Below are 18,561 nucleotides of genomic sequence, written 5' to 3'. Positions count from 1 at the left end.
GAGCTCTATAGCCTACGACCCTGGAGCTCGCCGTTTGCCGCCTGCGATACCTCATCTCACTCACTGACGCCAACCGCGACACCAACATCGTCATGGTCAAGCCATTGAGCTTCAAGGGCGACAAGAAACCCAAGAAGCGGAAGCGCGCTGCCGACGCGGACAGAGACAACGCAGAGGCCGGTCCTTCGCAGGTCCAAAAAGTCAACAATGACGAAACCACCGATGATGATAGCTGGGTGTCCGCAGATGTAGCCACCGACGTGGTCGGCCCAGTTATGATTGTGTTGCCGACCGACAAACCATCCGCTTTGGCATGTGATCCCAACGGCAAGGTGTTTGCCATGCCGATTGAGAACATTGTCGATGGAAATCCGACGAGCGCAGAGCCCCACGACGTGAGAATGGTCTGGGTCGCGAACAAGATATCCGGCACCGATAACTTTCGCTTCAAAAGCTCCCATGGACGGTAAGCTCCCACCACCCATACAATGAGTCGCGTCTAACAAAAACAGATACCTGGCATGCGACAAAATTGGCGCCCTATCCGCCACATCAGAAGCCATATCCCCCCTCGAATGCTTCAACGTCATCCCCACGGCCGACACACCCGGCACGTTCCAACTACAAACCCTACGCGACACTTTCATCACAACCAAGCCCAACACGTCGTCGAAATCGACGGCGCCCGCAGAATTACGCGGCGACGAGGACAAAATCACGTTTAACACCACGATGCGGATACGCATGCAGGCGCGGTTTAAGCCCAAGTTGAAGGCGTCGAAGGAGGAGAAGGCGTTGTCGAAGATTAGTAGGCGGGAGTTGGAGGACGCTGTGGGGAGGAGGCTCGATGAGGATGAGGTCAAGGTTTTGAAGAGGGCGAGGAGGGAGGGGGATTATCATGAGCGGTTGTTGGATTTGAAGGTGAAGAATCGGCATGACAAGTTCGGCTGAGCTGTATGTGCTACTTTTATGAGCGATAAGATGATAAGCGCAGCGTCGAGCCTCGTATGACGAGCACAAGTGTCACACTTCGATACGCCTATGCTCCGTCTTGGATAGGAATACCAAGACTGCAGGTCCAAGTAATAATTGGTATATCCAACAATCAAATCAATAGTTCCCTACCTCCAACCCTTGACATTGCCATCCTCCCCCGCCGTAAACACCACCTGCGCATCATCAAAGAAGCAAAATGACCGCACAATCTCCTCGCCATGCGCACCGGGTAATCCCACGCTCCCCTCCCGATCAAGCACCCACTTCGCTCCCTGTCCCTGATTCCTCGCCAGGAAAACAAGCTCAAACATTTGTTTCCTACACACGTTAGCACCCCATACCCCATTTGATCCTTCACGGAAGAAACGTACTCTTGTGCGCCGGCCCCGATAATCGCACCACTACCGTCCGTCTTGCCCATCACATCCGCAACGTATTGACACCCCAGCACACCCCTCAAATCACCCCAGCTCTGTGCCGCGTCGCCATTCTCCCTCCCCTCATCCATGTCATACAGCGCGAACTGCTCATCGTGCGAAAGGGCCACGACCTCCGTGTCAGTAAGGAACTTGGCATGGTGGATAGACGAGTTGTGGTTGAACGTCTGCAGCGTAAGATCATCTTCATCCGTGATACGCGTATCATATATGTTGACCAGCCCGTCTGTCGAGCCGCTCAGCAGGAAGGCCGGCTGCGTGGGATGAAACGCCAGTTCGGTGATGTCGTCGCTGTGAACTTCTTGGTAGTGCGCTTTGGGGGAGGGCGTGGAGCGCACGTCCCAGAGGAAGATGGATGCTGTGTGGTTTTGCAGCTCTGTGCCCACGGCGATGGTTTGCGTGGATGGGGAGCACGCCATGGATAAGATGGGAGATTGAGCAGCTGTCCTGTATTAGTAGATGTGTGAAGCTGGGGAGTGTATCTCACCATTGAACTGTGCAACACGAGCATCTGCACCTCGAAGTCTCAGATCCCATACTCCTACTGTCCCGTCTTCACCGGCCGTGCAGACGAGGGCGTTACTCCCATCGAATATCCGCAAAGTGGTAAGATTTCCGTGCTCTGTTTTCCATGACGCAACAGGACCGTCGGATAGCCGTGCCGGACTTAGCAGCGATAAATGCTGGTCTGAGGATATGGCAGCGAGGCCGGCTTCTGTGCGGTTCACATCGAGGACGTATACGTCCTCTGGGCCGGCGAAGTGATGTGTGGCGATGTTGTTGAGTGTGTACATTGTGAGGTGGGTGAACTTTCACCGTGGCGGTCAGGGTGTCGCAATGGTACACCTATGATCCGAACTTGTGTACTCCGTATTTTCGAGAGGACTGATTATTGAGATGATCTAATGCAATTCTCGTACTTGGAATGCTGTTCTGCGCGGCGTGAAGAGTCTTGAAGTGGTAGAGTGTAAAGCTGCCCACCTCGTTAGGTAAATATTTTCAGACCCACGGCGGTCACTCCATACGCCTCACATCAGTTCAATGTTCACAAATCCCCGCGTTAGCCACATTGGTGCATATAACTGAGGTAGTAATATAATTTATGACCTGAATTTCGTCTATGAATTCTCGTCCATGTTACTAGTATTGTACATTTGTGGTTTCGTTGCTTGGAAACTCAAAATGGAGATGATCCAGAATACAACAAACAAAAGAGATTGGCCGCAAACACCCGCTTTTGCCAGTCAACGCCTATAAATGCAAAACAAAGACATGTGCCTTCCGTAATGACCACCTAATCCTGCGTTTATGTCGTATTACCGCCCTAGTCGTCTTCACCCTGTCGGGTCATCGACCTCTCATTAACCCCTCGGAAAGCCCTCTTACCCACCTCGTAGCTGCTAATCATGATGGCACACGCCGGTGCAACCTTGAGCACACGAGGAATCCATCCTCTCCAAAGCCCTGATGCGCCCTCTGTCTTGAAGATATGCCATAGCAGCCGCATCATGTTCATTTCCTCCGGCGCGTGGACCTTCCCCGCAAGCCCTTGGGGAGCATCTCGGTAAACTTGGGTGCGCGTCTTACCAACATCAAATGGCGTCGTGACAATCGAAGCAAAGGTACCGGATAAAGCTCCAGCGGTAAAGGAGTCCACAAAAGTTTCCATGTGGTTTTCCTGGCTCTGGGATCGCCGTCGAGCATTTTGCAAAGACTCCACGCGGTCGATAGACCGTCCCCTTGTCTCCTCTCGCATGTCCGTCAATCGAGCTCGAATCGTTTCGTAGCCCCACCAATACAGACCGGAGAAAGGAACGTCTCTCCAAAGAGTCAAGGTCAATCCTCTCCAGAGGGAAACATAGCCGTGCGTGCCAACCATCTCCCTAACCCCCTGGAACGTTTCCATCAAGTGATTCGTCGTTGACGCTCCATGCGCTGCTTGCATTCGAGTTCGAAACAGTTCAATAGGCCCAACAGCTGTAGCAGCGAGAATGCGGGCTGTTGATCCTGCAACCAAGGGTGCGTTGTCGCTGGAAAGCTTGGAAAGCGGGCTTACGGGGTTATATCGAAGCCAATCATAGCCAGTAAAGTAGATAATGTTGGCAGGAATCGTCATCAGCAATGTGGGTGACAAGCCACGCCAAAGTGTCGTGAAGCCCTCGTTACGGGCAATCTTCCTCAAGCCATCAAAGGTCGAGTTGTATGTCTTCTTTTGCACCTCATGCACCGCGCAATCAGCCCCAGAAGCTGCAGAAGACGCCGCCGGTTCAATGAACCCTTCACCCCGAGGGACTGCAATGCATAACTCTGCAGAGTTGCCTTGGAAGAAGACTTCGCGGCAGCAGGCCGTAACTCCGAGCTCCGCCGTCTGCGCGGGCGTGAGCGTGCTAGTTCGTAAGGCAAGCTTTGAAAAATCGACAGCCGACGTCGGTGTTCTTTGTGATTGAAGGCGGACTCGAACAACATCAAGAGGTGTTACTACACGGTGGTTAGCATGAAAAATTTAGCACATGTGGTCCGTGTATCATCTCGGGCTTACCAAGAAGCGACGTGAACAAGCTGCCAGACATTGCCGAAACCATCTTCTGCGACGCCGTGATATCTGGCACAGGGCCAAGGCCATCGCCGCCGTTCTGTGACCCTGGTCCCCGGGACATGGTCAAATCGTCCGCCTCGAGTAATCTATCGTAGTTCTGGCCGCTAGAGTTGAATGTTGTCGCCATCGCATGCACCGGGCTGTCGCGCGGTACACTCGGGAAAATGCGAGCGCTGTTGCAGAGGTCACAGGCTCAGCAATTGAAGCAGAGCCAGTTCCTCGCAAACAGCACTAATCGTAGTAAAAAAGTACTCTGTTGGCAAATAGCGAAATAAGAAAAGATGAAGGTCTGGGTGAGGGGGGACGGTGGATTGGAGATCAATGATGAGCTAACGAGCGTCTCCAGCAATTAGTTACGAGATGGCTTCCACCCAAGACTAGAATTTTGGGGATTTCGCCCCCCGTAGCCGGAGCAAGATTGATTGGGTCCAGGCAGGAGCACAGCATCGGCGGGTGGCACATGCCGCGAGTTACCGGTGATGTCAGAGCTGTCTGTGATTGGTCGACAGGAATCTATGACTCTTTTGCAATCGATAAGATCACCACCAGGCGAGACCCTGGGCTGAGTACTCCGTACCAAAAACTGGGTTGGCGGTCGAGTGGGGTCGGTCGTCCGTCCTGACTAAGCCAAAACTCGAAAGAAAAAAAATCGATATCGATAAAGATTTGAGGTTTGTGGTGCAAAGCCGTGAGATCGCAAGCGGTCAACACCAAGTCACGGCGCTGCACACCAGCTGAGGCTCTTCACAATGCGGTAGGAATTGCCTTTACAATCCCGTATCCTCGTCTAAATGACCTCTATTCTAACATGCGATCAGTATCGAGCCTTGTTATTTCTGTGGCCGCCCGGCATACCCTTCCAAGGGCATCACCTTTGTCAGAAACGACGGTACGTCTGCTTTGCGTCGCCAGCAACAATCACGTCGACGAACACCATAGTCATTACTAACACGGCATTGCTCCCTTCAGCCAAGTCATTTCGCTTCTGCAGGTCAAAATGCCACAAGAACTTCAAGATGAAGCGTAACCCGCGCAAGCTCAAGTGGACCAAAGCGTACCGCAAGAACGCCGGCAAGGAAATGGTCGTCGACAGCACTCTCCTCTTCGGCGCGCGCCGCAACGAGCCCGTCCGCTACGACCGCGACCTCGTCCAGAAGACCTTGGGCGCTATGCAGCGCATCAGCGAGATCCGTGCCCGGCGCGAGCGTGTCTTCTACAAGAAGCGCATGGCTGGCAAGCGGGAGCGCGAGCTCGCCACCGCCAGGGAACTGGTCGCCAAGAACGAGCACCTGCTACCCCGTATGCGTGGCAGCGAGAAGCGTCGTCTCGAGGAATTGGCCGCCGAACAGGGTCTCGATGTGGAGGAATTGGCTGCGGAGCATTTGCAGAACGCGAAGAACGACAACAAGTTGTTTGGTGGCGAGAAGAGGAGACTCAAGGTGCGGGTGGATGGTGGCATTGAGGGTGAGGAGGACAATGATATGGACATGGACTGAACATCAGCTGGATGATGGTATGATTGATGCATTCTGTGGCTTGGTTGTTGGAGCGGTCAGGTGGCATTGGACCTCTGTAAAAAAGACGAGGCCTGGGGTGCTGGGCATGAGCCGTACCTCGTTTCTGTTTCCTGGAGGCCGCGTTGGACCTTCTTACCTAGCGTTTTGGGATCGGTAATCAAAATAGATGCAATGACATTTCTTGCTATTTAGATATCACTCAACACCAAGATGATGGAGTTGTGGCAGTGCGATACCAGTGGTAAGAATGCCTTCAAAGTACAAGCTGATCGTATTTTGCATATAGTTCTAAGTGAGACAGTTGAAGAACATCCGGCATTTCCAATCAGCTTAGTTTAGGGTAGCAAACAGCCTCAACTGCCGAAGTCTCAATATTTGTCATCAAGGTCGCCAGTTCGCATCTCACCGCTCAAAACAAGTTTGTAAATGTAAACGTAAAAATTAATTTCCAACCCTGAAGTGACGAATTCTCAGACTTCAATATACGCTCCTTGCGTCTTGTCCGTCTAACCTGGTTTGCGCCGCAGTCGCTGACACTTTCCATCGGCCATAACGGCACTCAGCTCGCCCAATCAGCGACCGACCATCACCGACTGGAGTCATCAATGAGCGGAACTAACACACAACATCACGACAACCCAACCTCATCAACCCTGCGACTCATCCCCTACAATATGGCCATCCTCAGAAATTATTCGTAGACCCTGAAATCCAACGACGTCACCGTTGTACTCCTCTAACCCCTCTGCCATTATTGCACCAAACTCGGCACATCTCGCTCACTGCCGTCATCAGTTCGGGCTTATCGGACTTTGGAGCCAGTAGACGAACACCTCACAATAGACATGGACTCAAACAAACTAGACTCGGAACTCGAGTCCTTCAGACAGCAATGGCTATCAGAAGTGCGAACTAAAAAGGGCGAGCAGAGTGCTCCAGGACCATCTACCTCCAGCGCATCTACGTCTGCGGCACAGCCTGTGTCCCCTCCATCCCCACGATCAAAGAAGTCGAGAGCCCGGGTCCCGTCACCAGTAAAGTCCAGAAAGGCACTGCCAACGGTAGAAGATGACGATGACTACCTCCATGGCCGGTCCTTCGACGAGGGCCCTGAGCCAGCGGGCAACACTATCGACGGGTCGGTGAGGATGCCGCCTGAGAAGGAACTCGTTTCAGCACTGGATCACTATGAGGAAGCGATGGAGAAGGAGGCCCTCGGTAACATGGGCGATAGTCTAAAGCTCTACAGAAAAGCTTACAGAGTATGCAAATCAACCTCATTTCATTCATGAAAGAAATGCTAACAAATGTAGTTGGACAACCGCGTTGATCGTAGATATCGCGAGAAGCATTTCCCGCAATCACACGCCAAACCACACACAGAATCCAGTTCGTCAAAACCGGCCACAACAGACGCCACTACAGCACAAGACCAAGATGCACCAGTCATCCTACCCATCAAAGACCTCATCGCCAGCTTCGCCACTCTTCAAATTGAAGCCGCACCCCCTCAAATAGAAGGCACACCACCGCCACCATGCCCCATCTCCCATCTACCCAGCGAACTCCTCATCCACATCATGCAAGACGTAGCGGCCCTCGATGTCGGCGACTTCAGCCGCCTGTCGCTGGTGTGCAAACCGTTCGCCTACATAGTTGCCACGGAGCAGCGAATATGGCGGCATGTTTCGCTCGGGACGAAGTTTGGCTTCACGGGCATGCACTACCACTGGAACAGAACGGTAGAATGGGAGGCGTTAAAAGACGAGGAAGAGGAGCAAGAGGACGGAACACTAGTGAGCATGCGGGAACTCGCAGAGCGACGACTCGCCGAAAACGTAGCCATCACCAAGTCCCTCATTCCAGATCCATATCCAACCTGGAAAGCAATCTTCCGATCTCGCCCGCGTATCCGCTTCAACGGCTGCTACATCAGCACGGTCAACTACATCCGTACGGGCCAAGCGTCCACCAACCAGGCCACATGGGGCGGAGCGCCGATTCACATCGTCACGTATTACCGATACTTGCGGTTCTTCCGTGACGGCACGGCCATCAGCCTCCTGACGACATTTGAACCCACCCAAGTTGTGCACCATCTGACCAAGGATTTGCTGCATTTACATCGAGACAACGCGCACGCGTATTTACCGTCTGCACCCATGCAGAAGGCGTACAAGGGGCGCTGGAGGCTGTCCCTCGGCCAGGAGGATGGTGTGCATGCTGGTCCTGGGGGGGAGGATGAGCAGCTACAGGAGGGGGATTTGACGGTCGAGACGGAGGGAGTGGACTCAAAGTACATGTTTCGAATGGACCTGTCGCTTCGGACGGCGGGTAAGGCTGCGCGTAATAATAAGATTGTGTGGAGGGGTTTCTGGAGTTATGACAAACTTACCGACGATTGGGGCGAGTTTACGCTCAAGCATGACAAGGCATTCTTTTTTAGCCGAGTAAAGAGTTATGGGATGGGGGAATAGGCGCTAATCCCATATGGTAGACATACAATACAGTGTACATGGCTCTGGATGCAGAAGTTTTGTAACTCTTGTGTATTAATTACGTGTGTTACAGAGATTTGCGCCAGACGATACAGCATATATCATGGCATCATCCTATCATCTGTCGACCCGAGTTGATATACAAAAATGGAGATTCCCCAATATTTGACAAAGATTCGAAGAAAGCCCAATTTTCCTTCCCAATGTAAGTCTGCATGTTTCCAAATGCTAAAATGTGATATATAAGAAAAGGAAATGTGCGATGAAATGGATGAAATAACAGGAAAAGAAAAATGCATTCAAGGAGTGAAGTAGCTCGTAAAAATGTCAACATGAGCACTTCGGATGCGTATCAATATTAGGTTTGCAAAATGAGTTGCTAGGTGGTATCGTTATACTCGCTTCGGGCTATGACGCGCACTATGGGTATCGACTAAATATGAGGTAGTTTGCGAGTAAATGAGAACAGATCGTAGACGTATGGTTACGAATGTTGGTTTGTTGAGTACTGCTCAAAGACCCCTGAAGGGTCTATCGGATTCTCCGCCCGTCGAGAAATTTGGGGCTGTTGGGATCGTAATAGCGATCACGATGTTGCATTGCCTTCCGGGCTTCAAATGCCGCCTTTTCTTCCTCGTCCAGGCTGAATGCTTTCTTGAACCACCCGAACGCGCTCTTCTTCTTTCGAAGAGTCGGGCCAGTAGTCCTTGCCCCTGAGGCTTGAGTCTTGGCGTCGTCGTCGTACACTGCATTGGTCACATTGCTGAGGGTACTCATGCCACCAAGGGCCGAAGGTTGATTCCGCATATGCATTTGGGAGGATGCTCGAGCCCCCACGGCGGTGTGAGGGCGTTGTTGCAGTGGTGAATGTGGTGACGCTCGAACGGGTCGATAATACTGTTGGTGGTCTGACCGAGGAGAGTGTGCGATTCCCGGACGAGTAGGAGGCGATCTTCCTAATTCAGAGCCGACTTGCGAGGCGGCAGGCTGAGTGATAGATTCAGAGTCGGATCCATATGCTGAATCAAAAGGGTTTGAATGGGTCGTTCGGGGTGTTGCGAAAGCAGGTGATGGTCCACGAACAGACCGCGGTGGAATCTGTATCGCCTCTGGTGGATTTGTCCTTTGGGATACCCGATGGCGGATAGAGGCTCTCCCCGGTTGCATCCCCGAGCTACTGATGCCAAGGGGATTGCTTTGGGGCTGGCTCGATTTTTGGGATTTTGGTGAAGCAGCTGCAGGTGCCTTTGAGACAGGAGACGGGGACGGCGATAGCGGCTGGGGGGTGTATGTGCGAGGCTGGAGCACATACAATGGCTCCTCGCTAGTTGAAGGACTTCTACTCGCCGTATCCGGTTGTTTGGTTTCGGCTCTTGGCTGCGAGTCCGGCTGCGTAGGAGCTTTGCTACGGGATTTCTGCGGGCTGGCCGACGTCTGTCGAAGATCAGAGCGTTGAGGAGGCAACAGAGGCAGCCCGCCAGGGAGCGGGAACTCATCTTCGGCATCAATACCGGCAGTGCTCACGCTTCTCGTCGTTGAAGCCGCAGCACTGTGGACGCTTGGTTGGGGTTGGTGCGGTGGTCGGTATTGAGATTGTCGAGATGAGTTGCCGGAGGTAGCTGAAGCCTCGTTGACCCCGTTGGGGTTCAAAAGCGGAATCGAAAAGGGTTGGATGTTTGCCTTAGAAGGAGTATTAGCACCAGAGTAAATTGCCCATGACCTTGTCCCGAGGAATGTACACGTTACGTACCCAGGTCCTACGACTGACCTCGCCAGCCTTCTTCTCCATCTCGTTAATGATAGTTGACAGTCTCACAATAACATTGCTGGCGTCCTGAACACGGTCATTCATGTCATCAAAGGCACTGAGCCAGCCCTCTGTATTGCCCTTCATGGCGTCAAATATGTCGGCAACATCAGGGCGTGTCGTCCTCCACGCTGCGTCTTCCTCATCGTTCAGCCAACTAGTGAATGCAGCGGTTGATTGTAGTCCAGCCTCGATGTCCTCATCCCACTGTTTCAATGCTGCGTTGGTCCTAGTGAGTACGTGATCAATCTTTTCATTGCCCTGCAGAATCTCAAGACGAAAGTTACGGTCTTCTAGCAGCTGCTCAAACACCTGTATGTTGGCCAGAGGTAATTTTAAATGCTCTATCCGGCCGTTCAGGTCGTCGGTTGCCTGTGCCACATCTTCAAGTGCAACCTCCAAAAATTCGTCTACTTCGTCAATATGTCCCTGTAGAATATTGACAACTTGAGCGTTGCTGTTGGCCATGCCGTTGAGCAAAAGGTACACGCCAAATGATATTTGAGAAATCAGCTTGGTCAATTCGTGCTGTGTCTGTCCAGGTCGAAACCGCCATTTTGCGTCGAAGGGCTCGTCGTCTCGATCTTGTGCGATGAGGGCTTCTCGGCGACCTTGAGCGTCCAACTCTCTGAGCTTCAGCTTGTCTCCGGGCGCTCCGTTGGTTGCCTCATCCAGCGACTCGGAGAATGCAGCTTGGAGAGCCGGAATTGGGTGGATAGGTATATTCTGGGGAGGCGGAGGTTGTTGTATGGGCTCGATGTGCTCGATTGGCTCGACGATAGTGGGCTGCTCCAACTCGTGTATGCTTTCCGGTTTTTTGGTTTCCGGCGAAATGATCTCGGGGGATTTTCTTTCCGGCCGCTCTTGCTCTGCCTTTGGTGCCTCAACGTCGTCCGAAGGTCCGAGTACTGACGGTGCAAAAAGTGAGATGCGAAGCCCACCTCCGAAGTTGAGCGGCGGCAGCTGCGTGGATGTCATGGTGACACTAGATAATGAGCCCATCAAGATATGATTCAATGTGAGCCGCGCTCCTGAGAGCTATATAGAGGCAATTCCGTTGAAATCGGTTCCCGGGACCGACTTTTCAGGAAACGGGCCTTTGCCACTCTATGTTGTCAAACAACACCATGCGATCTTGTCTTAGAGGAAGGGGCTCGAAAGACCATCCTCCTTTGTCAACCGACCGTGAAAATCGCGTAATCGTGACCCGTGAAGGATTTTCGTTTGTTGATTCAGTGAAGCTCGAGCTTCCTCTGTCAACTAGGCGGCCATATGCCACCTTGGCGATCGAGAGGTTGCTGACGGTGAAAGGAGTGAGACACAGCTGGGATGGACGGCAGGGACCGAGTAACGGTGGTGCTTCAGCTACCAGCCCTGTTTTGACGATCTTCGGTGTCGAGAGCCACAGTAATATACCTAGGGGCTTACTACTGCAGGTGATTGCTCTGGCTGGCACAACGCCCGTAAAAAGAAACGTGTTTGAAGGACGTCACGTCGACATTGATGGGGAACGCGTGTGACAAAGAATTGGATAGATTGTGCACAAAGCAATCTGGGCGAAGGTTGGCAAGATAAGACATGGTGCCTCGCACCCGCATGTGCGAAGGACCAGACGACTTGTCGCAGGCCGTCAGTGCAACCCAACCCACAGCCTTCTTGCTCTTCTCGTGGGTATGGGCTCCAGACTCTGGATGGATGGACTGACATTGCCTCCATGTCCATCCCCCTCTAGCCTGGGCCGCAACGCTCGTGGCACCTCCAAGTTCCAGGGCCACCAAGCCACAGAAACGGGGAGTGGACGGCGAAAAAGACGGCTCAGTGGACCCCTGAACTAGTTGGAGAGCCATTCCCACCAAATTGCTAAATTAGGACCCTCTTGTGGAGTGCAGAAATGGCGTTGTTCACTGAACCTGGCGACGAACAGGGGGCGGTTCCTGGCTTCCAGACCTCGATCGAGCGGCGGCTGTCGAGCAATTGGGAATGGTTCGAGAATGGAATGGTGGGCAATCTGCAGACGGGCGACGGCAATGGTTGTTCTTTTGGTTACGAGTACACCAAACATGGTCAGGGCTGACTTGGAGAGGAATATCGATGGCAAGGGGGATAGATAGTATGGGCGGCTAGGTGGCATGCAGTTGGTCAGGAGTTGTGGTGTTTTCAACTCTCAAAAAAAAAAAAAAAAGGGACATGGAACACATGCACTTTCCTGCTGGGTAGACCAAGCAAGTCAACTCATGGTCGCACCTTCCCGTCGTGTTGCAACTTGACACAATCCAAAAACAGCAGACCATGCACTGGTATTCTGTCGATCACGTCCATGTCGCGGCCACAGTTTTGTCCTTCAATGTCTGGTTTCCTTTCCCCTCTGGCCAACTTCAATCTCATGAAACTGCCCTGACCTAGGGCCTAGACCTGTCATTTGTTCTCAAACCGCCAATTGAGCTCCCGTCCTGCTGCCGCTTTCGGTGTGATGACTCTGACCAAGCCATGGCCAGAGCGGAGAATAATGACACAACTGGAACACACCCAATTGTCCCAAGACGTCAACTTGTGTCTAACATGAGCTGGCGTTGGCTGCTTTGAGCTGCATATCTAGGATCTGGCATGTTTTAGTGTTTCATCCTCTGCCAACGGTTCGGTTTTTGACCCCTGGTCTTGACATCCTCCTTCGATCACTGTCACAAGCTTCAAGGCTAACACAGTACGAGCATTCCAGAAATTCGCTACACTTCATATGTATCTGTTCGTGCATACGACACCGCAACTAGCGATAGTTCGTTCTAGAGCCAGAACTCAAGTCGCCTTGTCAATTATGGGCAAGACACCTCAGGTCGTACCATAACGAACCATCGACTTTCTCGTCTCCTCCCTTTGGAGTGCATGTAGGCCCTTCTTTCTGAGACATCTTACGAACGCCTATGTGTGCGATAGAGCCGTAAATAATTGTCATGCGGATGCGCTTTTCTCGGGGCCAGATGGTGAGAACGAAACGAAGGAAACCTAGTGAGCCACTCTGAGCCATTCATGCAGCCAGGTGGGCGTTTTGCGTCACCTCTACCAGCCAAACCCGCGATCCTCCATCACTAGCGACCTGCAACAGGTGCTTCCATGACGACGATGGATCATGCAGGTGGAAGGTAAGAAGCCACGCCCCCTGGCGGATGCATTCAAGTTGAAGGAATGCATTCGGCAACCCCCTGCATTGGCGATATTCGACATGCCAAGCCCAACATTGAAGGCTAAAAAAACCGACCTCAACTCCCGCTTGCCACCAGGCATTACATTTAGCCAACGGAAATTATTGCCAACTTTTAGAGCCCAAATATCGGCAATCCATCCATTGTAGGAAAACTGCCATCACTTGACTGGTAGCCACCGAAATTTCCATTGTGCGCAATACGCCTCCAGGCAATAATATTACGTTACCCACAAAGACTAAACTTTCCATTCAATAACTGTCCATTTAAGACTATGTGGCTTGAGCCCCCTTGGCTGGGAACCCTATGACGAACTTGAATGGCGCATCGACCACAGATCAAATCATCATTCAACGGAATAAAGCGAGCTCTAGCATGGTGTTATTTCTTCATTCTTTGTTCCATACTCTTTATTGAAAAGCCAAAGCGCCTTGTCATCGGTATGCCAAAGGACGCCTGCACCATTGACGAGCAATGTGAAAAGGCATAAGTCTGACTCGCCAAATGTGCCCGCGCACACATATGGGAAGGACACTGGAAGTCTCAACCGCGAGAGTCCAGCTCGTGCATCCTCAATTTGCGACACAAAGGTGCAATGACTGAGGCGTAGTGGTCTTGCACGACTGATGACACGCAACTTCTCGATCGCTCTCGGACTTCCCAGATGCGGCAATCCTAGGGCGTGCACAGACAACTTGATCGGTGCATATCTGAGTCAGTGATGATCGTGCTGAGGACGAGGGACTCAGAACCACTTTCATCGGACTAATGTGACTTGTAGTCACTACGGGCGATTGATTGCGAGATATGTAGTCAATAGCCTGTACAGCCAGGATGACAATCGTACTGAGATGCCCGTAGTGGGTGCAAATAGTAAATGGCCACCAACAACTTGCGAAGCTTTGCTGTCCAAAATATGGGAGATCAAGCAGGACCAATCGGCTTTCAATACATGGTGCATAAAGCTTATAAGTTCACTCTGCACTGGCACCGTCGGGACCAACGGCCGGCCAGGCTTGAGAGCTGAGCCTGCGCCGTGGTTATTCATTTTTACTTCTATAGTAGATGTATTCCGTCTGCACATCAACGACAGAATTTTCCGGCAGACTGGCTGCCTAGACTGTCGCCGTGTCTTACATTCGCTAGCTGGAATGGCCAAAGCATCAGACAGACCACTTACGATGTCTCTCTTCTGAGTGTAAGCTGCTTACCCTATCAACCTAAGCCGTATTACTCTTCACATTTTGGCAAAAGACCAGAGCGAACGAGAAGTGAAATATTTCCACCAGTATCCTCGTGTAGACGCTGCTGTGGCGTTGTTCATATTATGTATGGCACCATTGCGACGCAAACTACGGCCAAGAAACTATCGTCAACATAAGCGCTAGGAGTATTTCCAACGCTCTGTATTTATCCGGTGAAAACCATCATAAGAACTATCACCAGTTGGCTGCTTACGCCTGGATACATTTGTAAGCCCGTGATGGCATTTAAGAAACGACCGATCCCAAGATGCAGAGAGCATTCCCATCGTCTCATCCCCAGACCGCTCTGACACTCTCCAAGAACTACCCCTAGCCACAAACACCTCGAATCTGGATACATCAAACTTATACGGCACAATGTACTCTAAGCAAGTTCTGGAAGTCCTCCTACTTCTTGGTTTGACCAGCCAAGCTACAGCAACTTCGTGTGTCGGCACTCCCGTATCCGTGCGACTACCGCCAACCTTATCCAACCCCAATACAGGATCTTCCTGGAAGAGCACCCCCGTAGGCTGGGACTTTGGCTACTGGTACCAGACAAACTCGTCATCGGCAAACGCATTCCAGCGAAATTTGCAGTACAGTACCCTGCCCGTGGACCCTTCCCAGCCCACCGGCAAGCGAACCGACCTGTCGAGCTTCCAAATCGTCAACAACGAAACCGTCTTCACGTCCTATGGCGAAGACACACCCACGGTTATCCCCGGAGTATACCACTACCAGGGAACAGGCATCCTAGAGCAGGCGAATGACACTTTGGAGATTCTTGCCTGGGGATATGACTGCCGCGGCGATGGGTATCGCATTTCATACTCTACTGCCACGGAGTTTACGAAGACGCCCGCCAGTTTGGATGTCTTGTCGCGTACGAAGAAGGGCCCTGATGCGGCCACGCTGGGAAAGATTCAGAGTGCGCTGATTGCGTTGGGGAATGCCGAAGTCACGGCTTTGGCTAAGGCTATTGGACCGGCTTTGCAGGATAGTGGTAGGGATGGACAGGCGCCGATTCAGAAGTGCGATGATGAGTGCAAGACCAATAAGGACTTGCTTGGGCTGTTTTGAGGGATTGAAAGATCTGGTGAGATTGGAGCGGCGATTGAGCGTGGCTGTATGGAGAACTAGCTATCTGGTGGCAGTCACGTTCAATATAGATCTGTTTGAGAAAGACCGCTTAGAGATATCTTAAGACACTGGATAATTTGTTAGTACATCAGATATCTCACGAACTGCGTAGCATCTAGGAAGCGTCGTCTGACTGTTGCGTGACTTAAGTTTCCCGCTGATTGAGAGTCTCAAGACACGTTATTATTCACCATTCTTTTATACAAAAATGTGCCCAGATATTCGTTTGTAAAGACAGCGTATACAGCGCTTGCTATATGACTTGGTTTTCCCCAGCCTTGACTACTTTAAAGCTCGCACGCAAACCATCGGTCAAAATCCATATGTTACTTCTCCGTGTTGCCCCTGTGCGGCCATTTTCGAAAACTATAAACCACTGGTCAACGGATTTGTTTCGGATCGACGATCTGTATTCTCGGAGGGTTCCTTTTTACCAGGGCAAATATCTAGTGGTCATTTTCTATCATACTGCATGGTCTGTTGAGTTTGGCAAGATTGAAGCGGAATCAATGGGAGAGAATTGGAGCACAGATAAACGTGTTCTTTTTATTGAATAACTAAAGTCCTGAGAATTATGCTGCCATTTAAGACTTAGGGCACTTGCATTCATAAGGAAGCAATAACTGAGTGCAAGTACCACTCTTGCACTTAGCCTGGCAGGCAGCTTTTCCCTTGAACATGTCGGCGCATCTAGATAAAGAAAGCGAAGCACGTTAGCCGAAATGAAACTCACGGCGCTTAATATGTAACAATAGAGGACTTACCCTGGCTTAGAAGTATCGTTGCAGATACAAATATAGTCCTTATCGTTCTGATGGCCGTCCTCGATGGAGCACTTGCCTCCTTTGCAATTCTGCTTGCAGGCAGCTTCGCCGTAGAACATGCCATTGATACAGCTAGGAAGACTGAACGTAATGACGAGTCAGTAAGGTATTATTGTGATTTAGTGGAAACAGGCTTTTTTATCTTACGGGGCAGCAACTTCGACAGGCGTTGCCATGGCAGTGCCAGTGATGGCGGCGAGAGCGAGAACGGACAACAGTTGCATTATGGCGATGTTGAGGATTTGAAGTTGAGAGTTTAAGTGAACTTTTGAGAAGGCGGATTGTGTCTGATTTATACTTTTTAAGTCTTGTGTGTATGACTTGCTATACAACTCTCACCTAAGGTGGTAACTAAGGTCAGCACACTATTAGCGCTGACTCATATGCGCAATGCAATCCTTCTATGCTACCTTCTTGTTCAACGCAACTATTGAAAGGAGCACGATGTGGTGCTTTTATTTGCCAAGGTATGCGTGCTAAGAGAATTCGCTTTAAACTTTTGGAGTCTTGCACATCGGAACTCGCTGCATCGTCGACCTTCGGGAAGGGAGATGGATGTTCAGACTATGTAGATGGCAGTATCACACAAATATGTAGGTTGATATATGCAAGCAATCTTATTGTTAACATATAAGTGTTTTATTTGACAGCTCTATTTCGGAACTGTTAGCAATGACGAGACTGGAGTAACTCATGTTTCTAAGGCAGATTTCCATGCTATTGTGGACGGCGCGCTCTACTTGCTCAAGTATGGGACCCCGAGGAATTTGCGGATTTGGCTTTCCCGCTCTAGCGAATCGCGCGACGTTGCGCGACCTTGGGTTGAGCTGGGTGAGCTATATAGGTGTGTGTCGCGCGGCTGGGTGAGCTAGGCCAGGCATGAGACTTGGATGTGTGTTCACAAGCCAATTCCAATGAGCGGCGTGGCCCGTCTTGATCATCTGCTCCATTTCCCCTAAAGGCTGCTATTCGGGCGACTAGTGGAAATGATTCCTAGCTTCAACTTCTTTCGAATGGTGGCAATAGGGGATGACGGCCACGGTATCCGGCAGCTCCTCATCTCCTACAGACACTGTATCGCCTGTTACGATCATCCAAAGCCCCCAGATCGTCACCTAAATGGTAGAGAGTGGCACTATTCCGCAAATTTAATAGGCAAGGCCCGGCACCGTGCTCATATGTTTGGAGTAGCTTATGGCCCATCTTGTTCCTTGCTAAATGTACACTGTATCTGAGGTATGTGTTGGTCCCTCACTGTCGAAGCCGCCAAAAGCGGCAACAGTTTCCGCTTGATTCGGTGGGGGAACAGCGCCTCCTAGATTCTGCCTGTAGTAAGGTAGAAACCGCATTCAGATTAATTTGATACTTTGCGACACTGTCCATACAGCTCATGCGTGCCAGCTGATACGGGTGCTTGCATGCCAGGCCGCTACTATTTCCTAACACATACTGCCGGCACTTGCATTAAGATGGGTGGATGAACCAAGGTCATATCATTTTGCTTAGTAGGAAGGAACCTCGTTGCTAAATTGACACGATGTTGATGCTCTCACGCTGGCTTAGGGCCTTGTGGATAAAGCCCCCATTTACCTAAGATCGTGGCTTCTCCTTCTTTTCCTTCCAGAGAGCAAGTAAGCTAACACCCGAGACTTGTACAATCTTAAAACGAACACCAGGGATATCTCCCTTAGCCCGTCCCTTGCGTCCGAAGCCTGCTAGAAGAACTTCGTCGTTCTCGTCAATGAAATTAAGGCAGCCATCATTCGGAACTTTGCGAGAAAAATTAGCACAAGATGTCAAAGGTCTCACAATAATGTACGTACCAAAGGCAGTAACTTTCTTGCCATTCTTGATAAGCTGTACTCTCACACATTTACGGATCGCCGAGTTGGGTTGCTTTGCTTCAACACCAACTTTCTCAAGCACGATCCCCTTGGCATGAGAGGAACCGCTGAAAGGCGAAGATCTGAATGTAGTTCCAAGTTGGCGCTTCCTGTAGTTCAGGTCGGCCCATCTCTGGTCCCTCTGATTCAGGCGCAGCCGTCGGGCGGCATTGATGCCTCGCGGGCCTCGAGTCATTCTTATACAGGAAACAGAACGGAATAGACTGAAGAATACATGAGTTGGGAAGGAGGGGATATAAAGTAAAATTCTTCAAACGTAACACGCGTAGACTTTATATGTTTTCGTAAATTTAGTAAGCTATGTTAGTACTGCCTTCACATGATATGACTTCTAGCCACCTTCAATATCTTGGGTCCCACCAAGTGGCCGGATGTTAGATAAAACTTATCCTTTATGG

The 18,561-nt window shown here is 51.0% G+C and overlaps 10 protein-coding genes across 10 annotated transcripts; 4 read left to right on the top strand and 6 right to left on the bottom strand.

Annotated features, from left to right (window-relative positions):
• Positions 1 to 92: 92 nt before the first annotated feature.
• Positions 93 to 951, top strand: VFPPC_12663 (FRG1-like family protein; the record flags this gene model as incomplete). Its single annotated transcript, XM_018290445.1, has 2 exons — positions 93 to 466; positions 513 to 951. The coding sequence occupies 2 exons, from the start codon at positions 93 to 95 to the stop codon at positions 949 to 951; spliced, it is 813 nt and encodes a 270-aa protein (XP_018140320.1).
• A 170-nt stretch (positions 952 to 1,121) lies between these two features.
• On the bottom strand, positions 1,122 to 2,227 carry VFPPC_18058 (guanine nucleotide-binding protein beta subunit-like protein; the record flags this gene model as incomplete). The annotated part of the gene is made up of 3 exons (XM_022429718.1): positions 1,122 to 1,314; positions 1,368 to 1,875; positions 1,921 to 2,227. The coding sequence occupies 3 exons, from the start codon at positions 2,225 to 2,227 to the stop codon at positions 1,122 to 1,124; spliced, it is 1,008 nt and encodes a 335-aa protein (XP_022285278.1).
• Positions 2,228 to 2,757: 530 nt separating this feature from the next.
• On the bottom strand, positions 2,758 to 4,156 carry VFPPC_11204 (solute carrier family 25 member 39; the record flags this gene model as incomplete). Its single annotated transcript, XM_018289460.1, has 2 exons — positions 2,758 to 3,911; positions 3,973 to 4,156. The coding sequence occupies 2 exons, from the start codon at positions 4,154 to 4,156 to the stop codon at positions 2,758 to 2,760; spliced, it is 1,338 nt and encodes a 445-aa protein (XP_018140322.1).
• A 622-nt stretch (positions 4,157 to 4,778) lies between these two features.
• On the top strand, positions 4,779 to 5,525 carry VFPPC_11203 (ribosome biogenesis protein RLP24; the record flags this gene model as incomplete). Its single annotated transcript, XM_018289459.1, has 3 exons — positions 4,779 to 4,783; positions 4,848 to 4,918; positions 4,999 to 5,525. 3 exons carry the CDS (start codon positions 4,779 to 4,781, stop codon positions 5,523 to 5,525), a joined length of 603 nt encoding a protein of 200 aa, XP_018140323.1.
• Positions 5,526 to 6,391: 866 nt separating this feature from the next.
• Positions 6,392 to 8,023, top strand: VFPPC_11202 (F-box protein pof7; the record flags this gene model as incomplete). Its single annotated transcript, XM_018289458.1, has 2 exons — positions 6,392 to 6,808; positions 6,860 to 8,023. The coding sequence occupies 2 exons, from the start codon at positions 6,392 to 6,394 to the stop codon at positions 8,021 to 8,023; spliced, it is 1,581 nt and encodes a 526-aa protein (XP_018140324.1).
• Positions 8,024 to 8,575: 552 nt separating this feature from the next.
• On the bottom strand, positions 8,576 to 10,829 carry VFPPC_11201 (hypothetical protein; the record flags this gene model as incomplete). The annotated part of the gene is made up of 2 exons (XM_018289457.1): positions 8,576 to 9,724; positions 9,795 to 10,829. The coding sequence occupies 2 exons, from the start codon at positions 10,827 to 10,829 to the stop codon at positions 8,576 to 8,578; spliced, it is 2,184 nt and encodes a 727-aa protein (XP_018140325.1).
• Positions 10,830 to 11,278: 449 nt separating this feature from the next.
• Positions 11,279 to 11,698, bottom strand: VFPPC_18057 (hypothetical protein; the record flags this gene model as incomplete). The annotated part of the gene is made up of 1 exon (XM_022429717.1): positions 11,279 to 11,698. One exon carries the CDS (start codon positions 11,696 to 11,698, stop codon positions 11,279 to 11,281), a length of 420 nt encoding a protein of 139 aa, XP_022285277.1.
• Positions 11,699 to 14,670: 2,972 nt separating this feature from the next.
• VFPPC_14891 (hypothetical protein) lies at positions 14,671 to 15,375 on the top strand (the record flags this gene model as incomplete). Its single annotated transcript, XM_018292659.1, has 1 exon — positions 14,671 to 15,375. One exon carries the CDS (start codon positions 14,671 to 14,673, stop codon positions 15,373 to 15,375), a length of 705 nt encoding a protein of 234 aa, XP_018140326.1.
• Positions 15,376 to 16,019: 644 nt separating this feature from the next.
• On the bottom strand, positions 16,020 to 16,483 carry VFPPC_11200 (hypothetical protein; the record flags this gene model as incomplete). The annotated part of the gene is made up of 3 exons (XM_018289456.1): positions 16,020 to 16,125; positions 16,200 to 16,340; positions 16,407 to 16,483. The coding sequence occupies 3 exons, from the start codon at positions 16,481 to 16,483 to the stop codon at positions 16,020 to 16,022; spliced, it is 324 nt and encodes a 107-aa protein (XP_018140327.1).
• Positions 16,484 to 17,849: 1,366 nt separating this feature from the next.
• Positions 17,850 to 18,338, bottom strand: VFPPC_11198 (40s ribosomal protein s23; the record flags this gene model as incomplete). Its single annotated transcript, XM_018289454.1, has 2 exons — positions 17,850 to 18,028; positions 18,083 to 18,338. The coding sequence occupies 2 exons, from the start codon at positions 18,336 to 18,338 to the stop codon at positions 17,850 to 17,852; spliced, it is 435 nt and encodes a 144-aa protein (XP_018140329.1).
• Positions 18,339 to 18,561: the final 223 nt, after the last annotated feature.

The sequence above is a fragment of the Pochonia chlamydosporia genome, chromosome 6 (assembly GCF_001653235.2).
Source record: "Pochonia chlamydosporia 170 chromosome 6, whole genome shotgun sequence".
Classification (NCBI taxonomy): domain Eukaryota; kingdom Fungi; phylum Ascomycota; class Sordariomycetes; order Hypocreales; family Clavicipitaceae; genus Pochonia; species Pochonia chlamydosporia.
This window is presented reverse-complemented; position numbering and strand designations above follow the sequence as displayed.